The 18,642-nt window shown below is 41.7% G+C and overlaps 1 protein-coding gene across 1 annotated transcript; it reads left to right on the top strand.

The window, feature by feature from the left end:
• Positions 1–370: 370 nt before the first annotated feature.
• On the top strand, positions 371–18,246 carry LOC121301772 (verrucotoxin subunit beta-like). The gene is given in 7 exon segments (XM_041231371.1): positions 371–470; positions 4,745–4,792; positions 4,795–5,035; positions 5,037–5,460; positions 9,899–10,060; positions 16,229–16,413; positions 17,955–18,246. Coding segments are annotated over 7 exon segments (1,452 nt in total).
• The last annotated feature ends 396 nt before the right edge of the window (positions 18,247–18,642 follow it).

Here is an 18,642-nt window from a genome sequence, read left to right as displayed (position 1 = left end):
GGACGTCACCGGTTCGAGGTCGCCCAGGGGGAGGAGGGTTAGGTCGGCCAGGGTGTCCTCGGCTCACAGTGCACCAGCGACCCCTGTAGACTGGCCGGGCGCCTGCGGGCTTGCCTGTAAGCTGCCCAGGGCTGTGTTGTCCTCCGACGCTGTAGCTCTGGGTGGCTGCATGGTGAGTCCGCAGTGTGTAAAAAAGCAGGCAGCTGACGGCACACGCTTCGGAGGACAGTGCGTGTTCATCTTCGACCCTTCAGAGTCAGCACAGACTTGTAATGTAATTTCACTTTCTCAACACTACACTTGAAGATGGAAACTACTGATCAGATGTGTCACGCTTGTTTTGTAGGGCTGCCTCTTCTTCAGGTAAAGCATGGCTAATACAGGGGATGAGACGCTGGAGATAGCAGCTCTCGGACGACCCTTTCAGCTGGGAATGCTGTATGACTGCCGGAAGGATCGCCTCATTCCAGGTAACTCCTGACCCTTGCTTGCACTTGTTCAGCCCACATGAGTGAGACAATGCACCAGTGTGAGGCGCATGAACAGCAGAGATTCAATAGGGAGCCCCGCAGGGTAATCAGCCACTCTGCATCTGAACAGCATAACTTCAAAAGTTCAAATCTGGTAAATCTTACCGGACCTGTCAACATTTACCAAGTAAGGTGGTAAATGTCTGGAATTATGAAGAAACAGATTGTTTTTCGGACAGTTCCAGGTTAATCTTATGATTTAGCGAAGCTTCACTGGTAAAGGCACTTGGTTATTCTTCAGGTTTAAGAACATAAGAACATAAGAAAGTTTACAAACGAGAGGAGGCCATTCGGCCCATCTTGCTTGTTTGGTTGTTAGTAGCTTATTGATCCCAAAATCTCATCAAGCAGCTTCTTGAAGGATCCCAGGGTGTCAGCTTCAACAACATTACTGGGGAGTTGATTCCAGACCCTCACAATTCTCTGTGTAAAAAAGTGTCTCCTATTTTCTGTTCTGAATGCCCCTTTTTCTAAACTCCATTTGTGACCCCTGGTCCTTGTTTCTTTTTTCAGGCTGAAAAAGTCCCTTGGGTCGACACTGTCAATACCTTTTAGAATTTTGAATGCTTGAATTAGGTCGCCACGTAGTCTTCTTTGTTCAAGACTGAACAGATTCAATTCTTTTAGCCTGTCTGCATATGACATGCCTTTTAAGCCCGGAATAATTCTGGTCGCTCTTCTTTGCACTCTTTCTAGAGCAGCAATATCTTTTTTATAGCGAGGTGACCAGAACTGCACACAATATTCAAGATGAGGTCTTACTAGTGCATTGTACAGTTTTAACATTACTTCCCTTGATTTAAATTCAACACTTTTCACAATGTATCCGAGCATCTTGTTAGCCTTTTTTATAGCTTCCCCACATTGTCTAGATGAAGACATTTCTGAGTCAACAAAAACTCCTAGGTCTTTTTCATAGATTCCTTCTCCAATTTCAATATCTCCCAATATATATTTATAATGTACATTTTTATTTCCTGTGTGCAGTACCTTACACTTTTCTCTATTAAATGTCATTTGCCATGTGTCTGCCCAGTTCTGAATCTTGTCTAGATCATTTTGAATGACCTTTGCTGCTGCAACAGTGTTTGCCACTCCTCCTACTTTTGTGTCGTCTGCAAATTTAACAAGTTTGCTTACTATACCAGAATCTAAATCATTAATGTAGATTAGGAATAGCAGAGGACCTAATACTGATCCCTGTGGTACACCGCTGGTTACCACACTCCATTCTGAGGTTTTTCCTCTAATCAGTACTTTCTGTTTTCTACATGTTAACCACTCCCTAATCCATGTACATGTGTTTCCTTGAATCCCAACTGCGTTCAGTTTGAGAATTAATCTTTTGTGCGGGACTTTGTCAAAAGCTTTCTGGAAATCTAAATAAACCATGTCATATGCTTTGCAATTATCCATTATCGATGTTGCATCCTCAAAAAAATCAAGCAAGTTAGTTAGACACGATCTCCCTTTCCTAAAACCATGTTGACTGTCTCCCAGTACCCTGTTACCATATAGGTAATTTTCCATTTTGGATCTTATTATAGTTTCCATAAGTTTGCATATAATAGAAGTCAGGCTTACTGGTCTGTAGTTACCTGGTTCAGTTTTGTTTCCCTTTTTGTGGATCGGTATTACGTTTGCAATTTTCCAGTCTGTCGGTACCACCCCTGTGTCAAGAGACTGCTGCATGATCTTGGTTAGCGGTTTGTAAATTACTTCTTTCATTTCTTTGAGTACTACTGGGAGGATCTCATCCGGCCCAGGGGATTTGTTTATTTTAAGAGCTCCTAGTCCCTTTAACACTTCTGCCTCAGTTATGCTAAAGTTATTTAAAACTGGATAGGAACTGGATGACATGTGGGGCATGTTGTCAGTATCTTCCTTTGTAAAAACTTGTGAAAAGTAATCATTTAACATATTTGCTATTTTTTTTTCTTCCTCTACGATTTTGCCATTTGTATCTCTTAAACATTTAATCTCCTCTTTGAATGTTCTCTTGCTGTTGTAATATTGGAAAAACATTTTGGAATTGGTTTTAGCTCCCTTAGCAATGTTTATTTCTATTTCTCTCTTGGCCTTTCTAACTTCCTTTTTGACTTGCGTTTGCAGTTCTGTGTACTCTTTCTGTGTACTTTCTTTTTGGTCCTTTTTTAATGCTCTGTAAAGTGCCTTTTTTCGCTGAATATTTTTTTTTAATTGATCTATTAAACCATTTTGGCAATTTAGTTTTACATTTAGATTTGTCTACTTTAGGGATATAATTGTTTTGCGCCTCTAGTACTACATTTTTGAAGAACAACCATCCTTCTTCTGTGGGTGTTTTCTCTATTTTACTCCAATCTACTTCTGTTAGTCTCTGTTTCATACCTTCATAGTTTGCTTTTCTAAAATTGTAAACCTTAGCTTTAGTCATTACTTTTGGGGATTTAAAAAACACTTCAAATGAGACCATGTTGTGGTCTGAGTTTGCCAGTGGTTCTCTGACCTCTGTTTTAGTTATTCTATCTTCGTTATTTGAAAAGACTAAATCAAGGCATGCCTCCCCTCTAGTGGGTGCCTTCACAAATTGTGTTAGGAAGCAGTCATTTGTCATTTCCACCATTTCTATTTCATCCTTCGCGCTACCCACCGGGTTTTCCCATTTTATTTGGGGGAAGTTGAAATCCCCCATTAGTATGGCTTCTCCTTTGCTACACACATTTCTAATGTCATTGTATAACAGATTATTGTGCTCACCGTCTGAATCTGGCGGTCTATAGCATGCTCCTATTTTTATGCCTTTTGAATTTTTTCCGTTATTCTGACCCATATTGATTCGGTTTTATTTTCTCTGTCCAGGTTTAACACCTGGGCTTCAAGACTGTTTCTTATGTATAGCGCTACCCCTCCTCCTCTTCTGTCCTGCCTGTCTTTCCTATACAGTGTATACCCACAAATATTATATTCGTCCCCATCACTCTCAGACAACCACGTTTCTGTAACACCTATCATATCATAGTTACCTGTTAGTGCAGTAGCTTCAAGTTCTAGAATTTTGTTTCTGATACTTCTAGCATTTAGATAAATACATTTAATGGTTGTCTTACCTGAGTTGTTGTTCTTGTTTTGATGCGGTCTCCCTTCTGTTTTTTTGTTGATTTCTCCCCCCTTCCTTTCTAGTTTAAATGCTTCCGAACCTGCTCGAGGATCTTTTCTCCGAGAAGACTAGTTCCCTTGTTTACCTATATATCGCCAGTAAAACTTGAGATTTGCCAATATTCTGACTTTTACTGTAACAGACAATGTATGGACCGATTTGTGCTTGCGAAAAAGAAAAAAAAAAACATGGGCTGTGATGTGTAATCAAATACATTTTAACACTGAAGAGATGGGCTTTGTATCAGAAAACTGTCGGAAATCGCATGTGACGGGTAAGTGCATTTATTTATTACATACTGTAAGGGGGGGTGGGTGTTACATGTGTGGGTCGTCACTGAATAATCACAAGGCAGCCAAGAGCATGGTGTTGACATGCCGCACAGGCACACAGACCCACTAACAACACAAGTGCCGACACTAGGGTACCAGCAATGGCAGCCGAGCGTCACATCTAGTAAAGAAAACAAAACAAAGCCAAAAATACAAGGCGAGCGTCAGTCTCACGAAAGTCCTGCTCCAGGAACCTACTACCCTACGATAACCCTCTCTATACTAGGATCAACTCCCCCTGAACTAATCTATTACTGTTGCTCCCGAAGTCTCGGCCTCCCAGTGACTCTGGGTCGCTCCGACGGTCCTGGCTGGGCAGAGCCTCCACAGCACCGTGTTGCAGTTGAAGGGTTCTGTAGTAGTCGTCCTGTGCAGTGGGCCCTCTCCTCCCGCTGGCAAACAAACAAGCCTTTGTTCAGCGCACTGTGGAGCAATAGCCTTGCAGTAGCTTGTTTGAGCTCCGAGCAGCTTTCCCGGGCACGGCCCCAGCAAATCCGGACCACCTGATCAGGTCAGCTGAACTGGTCGCATAGCAATGCGTCCTAGCTGTCTCACACACACACAAACACACACACACACTCTTTATTTATATATATATATAAATATATATATATATCCTTTTTTTGGAACATTATTGGGGATTTTAAAGAGTTATTTAAAGTCTGACGTGAACTTTGCCTTAAGAGATGATTGTATTACAACAAATAACAATAAATGAGTTGTTTATTTTGATTGCATGGCAGGAATTACTTTATGGAACTCAGAAGAACTACAAGGCAACATAAATGAAGAAATCAGCCTATAACAGAGTTCAGCGTCACTGCCTCGGACTCCACTGGAGACAAGGCTTCTAATTTGAAAGTGGACGCTTCCCTGAAGGCAAGTCTCCTGGGGGGGTTGGTTAAAGTGAGTGGAGCTGCAAAGTACTTTAACGACACAAAGAAATCAACAAGACAATCCCGAGTCACTCTGCAGTACTACACAACGACACAATTTGAGAATCTGACCATGAATCACCTGGCCAAAGGGAAAGTGTCACCCCAGCGTGTTTGAAGACAAGACAGCGACTCACGTGGTCACTGCTGTGCTGTACGGAGCTCAGGCGTATTTCGTATTTGACCGGCAGGTATCCTTAGAGGAGAAAAAACAGGAAATCCATGGAAAAATGGAGCTTGCAATAAGTAAAATACCTAAATTTACAATGGAAGGTCAAGGCTCTATTGACTTGAAGGAAACAGAAAAAGCTGAAGTTGAAAAATTCGAATGTTCATTTTATGGAGATTTTCATCTCAAATCTAACCCATCAACTTACCAAGATGCTGTGAAAGCCTACTCAACTCTTCCAGAATTGCTCGGGGACAAAGGAGAGAAAGCAGTGGCTGTCACAGTCTGGCTGTACCCATTAATCAAGCTGGACTCCAGGGCTGCCAAGCTGGAAAGGAACATAAGTGACTACTTGGTAACATCTGCACAAACTGTTTTAGAGCAATTTAATACAATTGAAATGCAAAGCAATGACATGATAAAAGATATTGTTGCTGGAACGTTTCCTGAAGTCAATGAGAAGTCAATGAGTTGTTTCAACAACTGAAACAAAGGGGCACACTGTACAAGAGCGAGTGGAAGCGACAGCGAGTGGGAGAAGTACAGGCGTGGAAAAGTACAGAGCAGTTTCGAAGCAGAAAGGAGAAATTGCATCTTGAATTGCTTTAATCAGAAAACAGAGGACATTGGGGAAACACAGCAGCAGCTCAAAGTCAAACAGCCGCGTGTGTTTTTCTGATAACAAACAAGCTGAAACTCGGAGCAGCTGATTCAAATTCAGCGCCGTTTTGAGACACGGGCGAGGGGAGGAGCCGACAGCACAGCAGAACAACGCAGTTAAACGAGGCAGTCTTCCCAGCGACAGCGAGTGGAAGCGACAGCGAGTGGGAGAAGTACAGGCGTGGAAAAGTACAGAGCAGTTTCGAAGCAGTTGGAAAGCAGGTTGACAGTTGCAGAAGAAACTAAACTTCAAAAAAAAAAACCTCAACATGGTCTTCAAGCCTGTAATCTGTGACACCTGCTTGATGTGGGAAATCCGAGAAAACCCAGCGGAGCTAAACCAAGTGTGCGTAAAGTGTCGCACGATCCAGGATTTGCATAAACTAGTAAGTATGCTAGAAATGGAGCTGGAAGAAGTGAGACAGCAACAGGATCTTGAGGAACTGGCACACCCACAATTCATGGAAGTCTGCATCACCCCTAACAGACTGAAAGCCACCAGGGAGATAGAAGGTCAGAACAGCTGGGTTCAGGTAGGCAGAAGCAGGGAAAAAAAGAAACTTCGTCAAACACCACCACCAGAAATCAAAACAACCAACAGATTTGAGTCACTTCAGAATTTTGATGAGCAGAACCAACAACAAGAGAATGAAAGGAACAACATCCAGGACCCTATTGACAGTGGTGACCAGACAGCAAAAAGAAGGGAGGTCATGATTGTTGGGGACTCCATATTGAGAAACACAGCAAGTTCAGTTCGCAGTTTGGACCCCCTTACTACAACAGTGTGCTGCCTTCCAGGAGCCTCGGTCAAGCACATCACTGAGAACGTGGACAGGCTCCTAGAACGAACAGGAGACGACCCGGTAGTAGTCGTCCACATCGGTACAAACAACATTGGAAGAGACAGACCAAAATCCCTGCAAAATAAATTCAGAGAGCTAGGAAGGAAATTAAAAGAGAAAACCAAAACTGTGGTATTTTCTGGTATACTACCCGCACCTTGCAAAGGACCATATGGACAGCTGGAAATAATTAATCAAAACGAATGGCTGAAGACGTGGTGCACACGGGAAGGCTTCACCTATCTTGATCATTGGACCACATTCTACAACGAGGACTATCTGTATAGACGGGATGGACTGCATTTAAATAACAAGGGAACTAGTCTACTTGGAGAAAAGATCCTCGAGCAGGTTCGGAAGCATTTAAACTAGAAAGGAAGGGGGGAGAAATCAACAAAAAAACAGAAGGGAGACCGCATCAAAACAAGAACAACAACTCAGGTAAGACAACCATTAAATGTATTTATCTAAATGCTAGAAGTATCAGAAACAAAATTCTAGAACTTGAAGCTACTGCACTAACAGGTAACTATGATGTGATAGGTGTTACAGAAACGTGGTTATCTGAGAGTGATGGGGACGAATATAATATTTGTGGGTATACACTGTATAGGAAAGACAGGCAGGACAGAAGAGGAGGAGGGGTAGCGCTATACATAAGAAACAGTCTTGAAGCCCAGGTGTTAAACCTGGACAAAGAAAATAAAACCGAATCAATATGGGTCAGAATAACAGACAAAAATTCAAAAGGCATAATAATAGGAGCATGCTATAGACCGCCAGATTCAGACGGTGAGCACAATAATCTGTTATACAATGACATTAGAAATGTGTGTAGCAAAGGAGAAGCCATACTAATGGGGGATTTCAACTTCCCCCAAATAAAATGGGAAAACCCGGTGGGTAGCACGAAGGATGAAATAGAAATGGTGGAAATGACAAATGACTGCTTCCTAACACAATTTGTGAAGGCACCCACTAGAGGGGAGGCATGCCTTGATTTAGTCTTTTCAAATAACGAAGATAGAATAACTAAAACAGAGGTCAGAGAACCACTGGCAAACTCAGACCACAACATGGTCTCATTTGAAGTGTTTTTTAAATCCCCAAAAGTAAAGACTAAAGTTAAGGTTTACAATTTTAGAAAAGCAAACTATGAAGGTATGAAACAGAGACTAACAGAAGTAGATTGGAGTAAAATAGAGAAAACACCCACAGAAGAAGGATGGTTGTTCTTCAAAAATGTAGTACTAGAGGCGCAAAACAATTACATCCCTAAAGTAGACAAATCTAAATGTAAAACTAAATTGCCAAAATGGTTTAATAGATCAATTAAAAAAAATATTCAGCGAAAAAAGGCACTTTACAGAGCATTAAAAAAGGACCAAAAAGAAAGTACGCAGAAAGAGTACACGGAACTGCAAACGCAAGTCAAAAAGGAAGTTAGAAAGGCCAAGAGAGAAATAGAAATGAACATTGCTAAGGGAGCTAAAACCAATTCCAAAATGTTTTTCCAATATTACAACAGCAAGAGAACATTCAAAGAGGAGATTAAATGTTTAAGAGATACAAATGGCAAAATCGTAGAGGAAGAAAAAAAAATAGCAAATATGTTAAATGATTACTTTTCACAAGTTTTTACAAAGGAAGATACTGACAACATGCCCCACATGTCATCCAGTTCCTATCCAGTTTTAAATAACTTTAGCATAACTGAGGCAGAAGTGTTAAAGGGACTAGGAGCTCTTAAAATAAACAAATCCCCTGGGCCGGATGAGATCCTCCCAGTAGTACTCAAAGAAATGAAAGAAGTAATTTACAAACCGCTAACCAAGATCATGCAGCAGTCTCTTGACACAGGGGTGGTACCGACAGACTGGAAAATTGCAAACGTAATACCGATCCACAAAAAGGGAAACAAAACTGAACCAGGTAACTACAGACCAGTAAGCCTGACTTCTATTATATGCAAACTTATGGAAACTATAATAAGATCCAAAATGGAAAATTACCTATATGGTAACAGGGTCCTGGGAGACAGTCAACATGGTTTTAGGAAAGGGAGATCGTGCCTAACTAACTTGCTTGATTTTTTTGAGGATGCAACATCGATAATGGATAATTGCAAAGCATATGACATGGTTTATTTAGATTTCCAGAAAGCTTTTGACAAAGTCCCGCACAAAAGATTAATTCTCAAACTGAACGCAGTTGGGATTCAAGGAAACGCATGTACATGGATTAGGGAGTGGTTAACATGTAGAAAACAGAAAGTACTGATTAGAGGAAAAACCTCAGAATGGAGTGTGGTAACCAGCGGTGTACCACAGGGATCAGTATTAGGTCCTCTGCTATTCCTAATCTACATTAATGATTTAGATTCTGGTATAGTAAGCAAACTTGTTAAATTTGCAGACGACACAAAAGTAGGAGGAGTGGCAAACACTGTTGCAGCAGCAAAGGTCATTCAAAATGATCTAGACAAGATTCAGAACTGGGCAGACACATGGCAAATGACATTTAATAGAGAAAAGTGTAAGGTACTGCACGCAGGAAATAAAAATGTACATTATAAATATCATATGGGAGATATTGAAATTGGAGAAGGAATCTATGAAAAAGACCTAGGAGTTTTTGTTGACTCAGAAATGTCTTCATCTAGGCAATGTGGGGAAGCTATAAAAAAGGCTAACAAGATGCTCGGATACATTGTGAAAAGTGTTGAATTTAAATCAAGGGAAGTAATGTTAAAACTGTACAATGCACTTGTAAGACCTCATCTTGAATATTGTGTGCAGTTCTGGTCACCTCGCTATAAAAAAGATATTGCTGCTCTAGAAAGAGTGCAAAGAAGAGCGACCAGAATTATTCCGGGCTTAAAAGGCATGTCATATGCAGACAGGCTAAAAGAATTGAATCTGTTCAGTCTTGAACAAAGAAGACTACGTGGCGACCTAATTCAAGCATTCAAAATTCTAAAAGGTATTGACAGTGTCGACCCAAGGGACTTTTTCAGCCTGAAAAAAGAAACAAGGACCAGGGGTCACAAATGGAGTTTAGAAAAAGGGGCATTCAGAACAGAAAATAGGAGACACTTTTTTACACAGAGAATTGTGAGGGTCTGGAATCAACTCCCCAGTAATGTTGTTGAAGCTGACACCCTGGGATCCTTCAAGAAGCTGCTTGATGAGATTTTGGGATCAATAAGCTACTAACAACCAAACGAGCAAGGTGGGCCGAATGGCCTCCTCTCGTTTGTAAACTTTCTTATGTTCTTATGTTCTTAAGATGAATTTCATGAGCAAACTGTCCGCCGTGCTGCCTTCCATCCGCGGAGGTGAGCAAGAGGAAGAATCACTCGCAGAGATTTTAAACAATCATGAAGAGTCCCCTTTTAACTTTAAAGCACAACATGCTTGGCTGAACAGCAAAGAGAGAGAAATCAATGTAGTGAGACGTTGCCTTACTATTTTAAAAGACATCCATGCTGTATATTCTGTGAATGAGCTAGACCTGGAAGAATTAAACAATGAGACTGAAAATATTGTTTGCTTTACATTCACCTCACTGCACAAGCCAGAACCATATCTGGAAGATCTATAAAACTACCTTGAAACCCAAGCGAGAAAGAACCCTGAGCATTCAACTCCTAGAAATGATTGGCATCAAGAGAGCAAGCAATGGGTGAGCAGCGAAATGGTTTTGAAGATATTCCAGGAGTTAGTGGACCTCAACAGGGAGAATAAGAAAACAAAGTTCTTCGTAGCTTCTAAGGAAGACCAGGAGTTTCCCGGAGCCTGCATTCTCCTGCATGAAAGTGGATCCTCGCAATACACACATTTCAAGACCCATCAAAACCTGACGACCCTGAGGGCTGTGATGTCACCCATGACCGTGTGACTCTGAAGGTGGTGCCCCCCCCCCAGTAGTGATTCTGATAAGAAACTGAAATACCATCTGGAGTATAAGTGCATTAATCAGAAGGAATAGGCAATTCAATCCAGCACTGATAAAACAGAGACCCTCACTGTATCAGGCTTGCAGCCGAACACAGAGTATGAATTTAGATACACAGTGGAAGGGAAGTTGGGCTATACTGTGAGCAGTGACACAACCAGCAAAGTCAAGACAACAAGTTCATCTGTACAAGACACAGGTCAATGCTTACCTATAAATTACCTTAAGTTACCTTTAAATTTCACAAATATCTTCCTATATCATCACCCTTCTCTGTAGCAATTTTTCATTGACAAGTTATCATCTTGTATACCTTTTCTAAAACTACAACTAAAGAAAAAGTTTGTGTAATTTATTGATAAAACTGCAGCCACAACATGAAATTAATTCTCACATTACTCATTGAAAACTTTTGTGATCATTTACTTTCAATTTTTGAAATCCAAAAAATGTATAGAAAATAGTCTACTTTCATATCAACACAATGGTTTCTATAACATGTAGGTCGCACAATTAATACACTAAGCATTAATCCGTGATAATAAGTGTATTTTTACAGCTGCGAGTAATATCATGTAGGCTTGTATTACAAAAAAAAGACTTGTTTTTAACCAAGACAAAACTCCACAGGTTGCTCAAGTAAGATCATTGTGATAAGCTGCGAATTAAAGAACATGCTAAAGATGTTTGTAATGAAAACAGACCATAGCTGACTATACACATCACAAAGAAATCATGTGGTCCTGTCAAACGTTAGTAAATGATTGCAAAATGCAGCCGACAACTGGTGATTGCAAAATGCAGCCGACAACTGCTGCGCGTGCACACCAGTCGTATTTTACCCCAGACACGAGTAAAAGAAGAATCAGCCATGCACATGTGCCAATCTAATTTTGCGCATGCACAGTGCGCCAGGGCGTACAGATTTCTGAGAGGGTACTGAATTGGACACGACCCGGGATCGAAGCCTAAACAAGAATCCGAAACCGCTGATGGCTGGGCGTGTAGCTGGAGTCGGGCTTTATTTATTATTGAAGAGATTAGTTCAGTGATTGTAGATTCACTTACACTATAGTGAGGTGCATATGCGGAACCTTTTATTTGATAGTTTTTGTATAGTGTTTGCATATCTGGCAGCTTTTGAAAATACAAAATCAGGAATTTGGTGGTGGGGGGGTGGGGTGTGTGTGTGCAATCTGAGAAAAATGACAGGGACGTTATTTAAACAGTTGTAGCAACACGTGGGGACCGCTATATTTTTCAGAACCCCCCCTACTTACTCTTTAAGTGACTCAGATCACTGATGAAATCTGCTCTGTAGCTTTGAGCTGCTCAGGAGGAGTGGAATTGATCATGCCATTAAGTAGCTTCTTTATCTGAGCTGCTCTGAGCAGCTCACTTGCTTAACATGCTCACTGGCTCTGTTTACAACCACTTTTGGCACCCAGAATAGAACATCCTTTTTTCAGAATGTGGATGTCATCACACCATCGTACTATTCTAGGTGTGGGAATGCGTGTTCCAATCATAAAAGCCTGGAGGGGGTAGGCCAGTGCAAATGTCGTACAATTAAAGTCATTCCATGTGTCTTGATGCATTTTGACACAAATTGAAGAATCATCATCTTACTGAGACAGAAATACGCTTCCTTAATCCCATTGCTAGTTAAGAAATACTTATCACACAACTAATAATTAACTCAAGGGCCAATGAAAATTGGTAGGAAAAAAATGCCAATGAGCGGAGGGCACAGAGCTATTATCAGTGCTGAATCTTTTAGAGTTGCTGAGCCCATATGTCCCTGGTCGCTCTCTTTGATTATGGGATGGTTTACTCAGTATACCATGGATACAGAGAAACAAGTCAGGTGGCAGAGCGTTCAGCTTTGGAGCACCAAGATCGTGGAGTGATCTGTCACAATTTGTAAGGGAGGCTCCATTGCTTTCTGTTTTAAATTAAGATTAAAAACACAATTTTATAATTCAGCAAAGGTGTTTTTTAAGGAAAACTTGGTGCGCCTATTTTTTTTACTACTTGTGTTCTATTTATTTCTTTTTATACTACTTGTTTTATCCCTTGCGCCATTTATTTAAATAACAAAAATAATAGAAAATACTTTAACAAAAACACAAACAATAATACGATCCTAGGTCAGGCTGGGCAGTTGCTGTCCCTGTTCCTAGAATGCTTGCTTTATTTTTTATTTCCTTTCTCCTCTCGCTCTCCCATGCTCTCCTCTGTACTCCCACTCAGAGCAGGGAGAACTGCAAGCTTTTGTATTAGTGACCGAGGGATTAACTAGCTATCAATTATATGATAATCCCTCGGTCACATTCTGCACAGGTTTTTAATGTGGCTGGGGCCTCCCATCCACGCTGCAAAACAATACAAAACATACAGCTCGTCACATTTAATAAAACAATAACAAAACAACACGGCTGTGCCGTCATATATAAATAATAATAATAATAATAATAATAAAATAATAATGCAAAAACAAATACAAAATAATAAACTGCACAGGGATGGAGGGGTACCCCATTCTAAAAATAAACAAATAATCATGTACATGCCCTGTACATACCCCCCCCGTGCAAAGCACACATGTCCCTAACGGCCACCTCCCCCCTCAGTCTGAAACTCTTTCATAGATTCTTTTATTTGTCTTCCTTCTACCTGTTGAATGAGAGAGCCCTGCACTGGACGAGTGGGAGAGAGCACAGCTGGGGGTGTGGCACCAGGAGAAGCCGTGGTGCTCGGAGAGGGATTGTGATGAGGTCATCCAGGTGGTCATCAAGTCGCTGCTAGAGAGACCGCTGCCAGACAGTCCCACGCTGCTGGAGGGAGAGTGCCCCGTGCCGCCAAGGAGGGAGCGTTCTATGCTGCCAGCTCCAGAGCCCCAGAGAGAGAGAGAGAGAGACCAGCATTGCCAGATCCCCAGAGAGGGAGCCCAGCATCGCCAGTGCCCCAGAGAGAGAGCCCCAGAGAGAGAGAGCCCCAGAGAGAGAGCCCAGCATTGCCAGATCCCCAGAGAGGGAGCCCAGCATCGCCAGTGCCCCAGAGAGAGAGAGCCCCAGAGAGAGAGCCCAGCATCGCCAGATCCCCAGAGAGAGAGCCCAGCATCGCCAGAGCCCCAGAGAGAGAGCCCAGCATTGCCAGAGCCCCAGAGAGAGAGAGAGCCCCAGAGAGCGAGCCCTGCGCTACTATCTGAGAAAGAGAACCCCGCGCTGAACATGAATGCAGCATAAGTAATTTGCTGCCTGCTGCTCTTAATTGAGTATCAGAATACCTGGCCAGGTTAATTTAATTCTCTGTTCAATTGCTAAATAAGTAATTTTGTTCTCATTTTTAAAGTGGGCCTTTCAGATTCCATAAGCTAAAATTAGGTGAAGCTATTTCAATATACTTTTAAAGTTTGGTAGGGGGTTTATCTCTGCACTGGACTTTCTCTCTTGTTTTAACTGAATGATCTTTTCCTTAATTTCCACATGGAAATTCTAATTTGATTCAGGTGTTTTTCTAATTGCCTTGGCACAGGTCTTATTGGGCTTGATTTATTATTAAGTCTAAGTATCTTAATTGGTTGCTCTTTTAATAGGACTATTACTTCCTGGTGGGGAGGTTGGTTCCTTTTTTGCTGGGGTGATTCTTTTTCGGGTGTGGTTTTTGTGGATGCAGAGTGTTTGAAGAGGGAGGTTGCTGGTCTGTAAAGGAGAAATCAGGAAGCAATAATCTTTTGTTTGTTAGAAACAGTGTATTTTCTCTAATCTGACATTTTTCCAGTTTGAAAGTAACCAGTTATCTAATCTCCTGCCAAATTGAAACTATCCACATCATTCAAATTGTTTATTTGGATCCTAAGAACAACAACAGTGACTAATCAATTTATTATCCAAATCATCACCTTTTGTCTTCTTACCTGGTTGGAAACTCCAAGCTCTACAGGACCAAGGAAGAACTGGGTGAGATCTCCTGATGGGGAGGAATCTTATTTTTTGCTACTGGATTATCTGGGCTGTTCTGACTGTTTTGGATTATTATCATTTGTGTTTATTTATTGGGGAATAAGTTGCACCCAGCACAGAAGTCTGATTTTTGTTTTGTGTTCAAACTTTTCTGGTTCAACTGCATTGTTGGAAAACATGGATCGAGAATTGATTAGGAGTTTGCTACGCATGTGGACTGGCAGAGCTATACTGGTGTTCTTTTCTGAAAAGAGACTAATATTGCAGATAGCTGACTGTTTGGTTCAAATTGCATGTACTGCTAACCATTGATAGAGACGTTGCGTCTACAAGCTCTTGCCCAACATTGACTGCAAGCTAACGAGATAACAATGCTGTGGACTACAATTAGCACAGGCTCTAAAGACTTCAGAGAGATCGAAAGAGATAATGCCACTGGGATAAAAGGGGTCGCAAGAAGATAACAAAAGGCAGATGTATGGACCTTTTGTCTCCAGGAGTGTGAAGAATGCACTGAGTTCAGAGGTTGTCACACTAGACTACACACACAGACACACACACACACACAATAAATTAAATTACCTTTGCAATTGGTTAAGTGTCAGAGAAAGGGGAGGTGGACCATCTATACAGAAGGGTATTTAATGTCATGCAAACATTGTAATGATGAGTATTCTGTTTGTCCTGCACCTGGGACCAGACTCCCTGCATATTTCAATAAACCTGGCAACTGATTGAAGAAAAGGACTCTGTGCATTTTCTTGAATCTACTTAATCACCATCATTTTTAAGTTACTTCATGCATTCTCAATGCGGACCAGATATAACATCTTGGGACCTTTAAAGTATTGGTGGTTGTGGTTGTTTCATGGACATTTTTTTTCTATAAGGACAGTCTGATGGATTCAGTGGTAAACACTTTAATCAGCATTGGCTATGTTAGGCTGTATATTACAGAAAGCTTTAATCTGTCCTACATGACTGGTATTAATGCATGTTCTGGTAAACATTTTGAATGGTTCAAATGCTGTCTGATTAAAACTCGTGTACACCAAATGTTTGATACATCTGTCTACAAGTATAATATTCCACGCATATTCAATAACATCTGCTATTTGAATTCTGGCGTTGCCTTCTGGTTTAATTATCTTCCTATTTTCTATTTGTTGTAAACAATCCAGACTTACCCAGCAATTTTTCTTGGTATGTTATGCAATCCTACTGCTTTGGAGAGTTATATTGTTCAGGGTAGTTTATTTGTATTTCTGTCACAAAATACTAGTTATTGGACGTTGCTTAAGGATTGGGTTTGTTACAGCGCTGCCCAAGAGAAAGTTCCCCACGCTGCCGTCAGAGTACCTCCCACTGCTCGGAAGAGACTGTCCTGCACTGCCAGAGCCCAAGAGAGAGGCTGAGAGAGACAAACCCGCGCTGCCAGAGCCTAGAGACAGAGCCCCAGAGAGAGAACCCTGCGCCGCCAGAGCCCCAGAGACAGCCCAGCTCTGCCAGAGCCCCAGAGAGAGGCCGAGAGAGACAAACCCACACTGCCGGAGCCCTAGAGACAGAGACAGAGCCCCACGCTAACCCTAACCCTAACCCTAACCCTAACCCTAGAGTTGCCCCAAGCTGTGGCTGCACCACCCAGCCCTCGCCAAAAAGCAGTCGGGTTCCGAAGTTGCTGTTGTGGCTGTAATAGCTAGCCTCTGCCACGCTGCGTGGAGGGTGGCAGCAGTCTCAGGAAGCCCGGACCCAGGAGGGACTGCCGTCCATGACTGGCACAGCCCCTGAAGTGGTTCTCACATTGCGTTGGCCTCAACCGTGCTGCCAGGACCTCTCCGTTGCTGTCCTCCACCCTGACAACCACACCGGGACCAGCTCAGTGTAATGACAAGTCAGTTTGGGTGTGAGCGCTTGGGCTGGTGGTGCGGGAGTGTTAGTGTATTGTTGTGAGTAGAAGCGTGTTTTGTGCTGGCGTGCTGCCTGTGGTGTCACGTGCACAGTGCAGCTGTATGTAGAAGGGGTCTGTGTTGGTTGCACTGTGATTTGTGCTCTGTTCCGCCAGCCAGCTGTTTGCACAGGACTGAGGGTCTGAGCGATTGGACCGTGTGTATGTAAATGTACCCCTGTGTGTGTGTGGGCTTGTGGGGATCTCTATTTAAGAGCTGCCAGCGTGCAGCTCGGGGTCGTGTTGTCCTGGAGCTGTTTATCTGAGCTAAACCGTTTAATAAGGGAGCATCCATTTGCCTGCTGTTCCAACGCTTCAATAAAAATAACAGTTTTCCTTGCTTAAACTGCATCCTGCTGCGGTCCAGATACACTGCTGCTATAATATATCTGGTATCTAGAATGTGAATTGAATGCATTGATTGCTAGATTACTATTTCTAGTAATTTAGATAAGGTGTTAAATGACAATGAGTACCGGGTGCATTTAATAGATCTATTGAATCCTGCTTTCAATACACTCTGATGAAGACGACATGTTGAAACACGTCAGCGTACCTGTTTTTACTTTCTTTAATGAATGAAATATGAATAATTGACACGCTTTTGGGATGTAGGCCAGGATATCCGAAGCAATGCGCAATCCCTTTGCAAAATTTGTGCCTCGTAAAAATGTGGATTTTCATACATACATTAACAACAACAATGAATAATATTAATAATCCAGCTGGAATCACCTGTTTTTTATTTATATATATATATATATATATATATATATATATATATGCGTAGAGCCCATCGATGCGGCTCTACCGTGTGGTAAATGACCACGACTGGAGCGAAAGTCAAGGTCATCTACCACACGGTAGAGCCGCATCGAGAGGGCTCTGTCACAATTAGAAAACAATTGATTTATTCATTTTCTCTTTAAAAAAAACTTATATTTACCTTGAACTTCTGATATTTCACCAGTTAACATTCCGCTGAGGAAAATAGTCCCTAACATAATTAGAATAGAAAAATGACATACACTTAGGGAAAACTTTATTATTATTATTAAAATTATTATTATTGCTAAACATATACAGTATATTTATTGGGGTCTTGCTCTTTCTTATTATAATTGATCTGGACATGTACACTTGTTGAATAGTCCGTGTAGTATTGTGTCCTGTCAAAGACATGACTTTGCTTGTCTCTAGACCAGCGTAGAAAAGAATGTTTAAGTAGATTTTAATGTTATCAGATTAGTTGTGATCTCTCTCCTTTAAATAGCTGGGCACTTTTGTACTTTTGATAACTTGGTGTTTTTTTTGTTTCAGATATATAAAGCAGCAGCTCCTCTTTACAATCATCACAACTGCATCATATTATTGTAAAATAGAGGAACTCTGTAGAACAATGTTACTAGGAGTTCACAATGGCAACACAACATTGTTTTCATTTGTGTTCTCAACTGCTTTCTTTTTCTTTCTTCAGTGTCCGAGGAAATGCTCCTGAGGTAAGGATGGTGCTGCTTGGAAAATGTGGGAATGGGAAGAGTGCAGCAGGAAACACTATCCTGGGCTCAAAGAAGTTTCACATTGCCTACGACTGTTCAATTATGAGAGTGTGTGAGAAGATGAAAGGAGAAGTTGATGGGAGAAGCGTTGCTGTGGTCGACACTCCCGGCTTGTATTGCAGGGAGTACATCGACACAGAACGTTTACATGAGATTGGGAAGTGCATTTCTATGTCTTCCCGGGCCTCCATGCATTTCTCATTGTGCTAAAGTTGGGTCGATTCACAGAGGGCGATTCAAAAACAGTGAATCTAATCCTGAAGACTTGGTGAGGAAGCTGCGAGGTACTCTTCACCAACAGAGACAATCTGGAAGATAATGAGATGATTGAGGAATACATTCAGAGAGGTCATCAGAACCTCAAGAAGGTTATTGCAAAGTATGGGGATGGTATCACGCCTTCAACAGCAGGTGCGATCGCACCCAGGTCACTGAGCTGCTGGAGAAAATACAGGCAATGGTGGCAGCGAATGGAGGCACATGCTACACCAACCAGATGTACGAGCAGGCTGAAAAACAGAAAATGAAACTATTCAATTACAAATGAATCAATAATGCTAGCATCAGCAAGAGTAGGAGCAGCAGCAGGAGTAGTACCAGGACCAA

Source organism: Polyodon spathula, chromosome 28, assembly GCF_017654505.1.
Source record: "Polyodon spathula isolate WHYD16114869_AA chromosome 28, ASM1765450v1, whole genome shotgun sequence".
Taxonomy (NCBI): Eukaryota; Metazoa; Chordata; class Actinopteri; order Acipenseriformes; family Polyodontidae; genus Polyodon; species Polyodon spathula.
The sequence above is the reverse complement of the archived record's forward strand: the minus strand, read 5'-3'. Positions and strand labels throughout refer to the sequence as shown.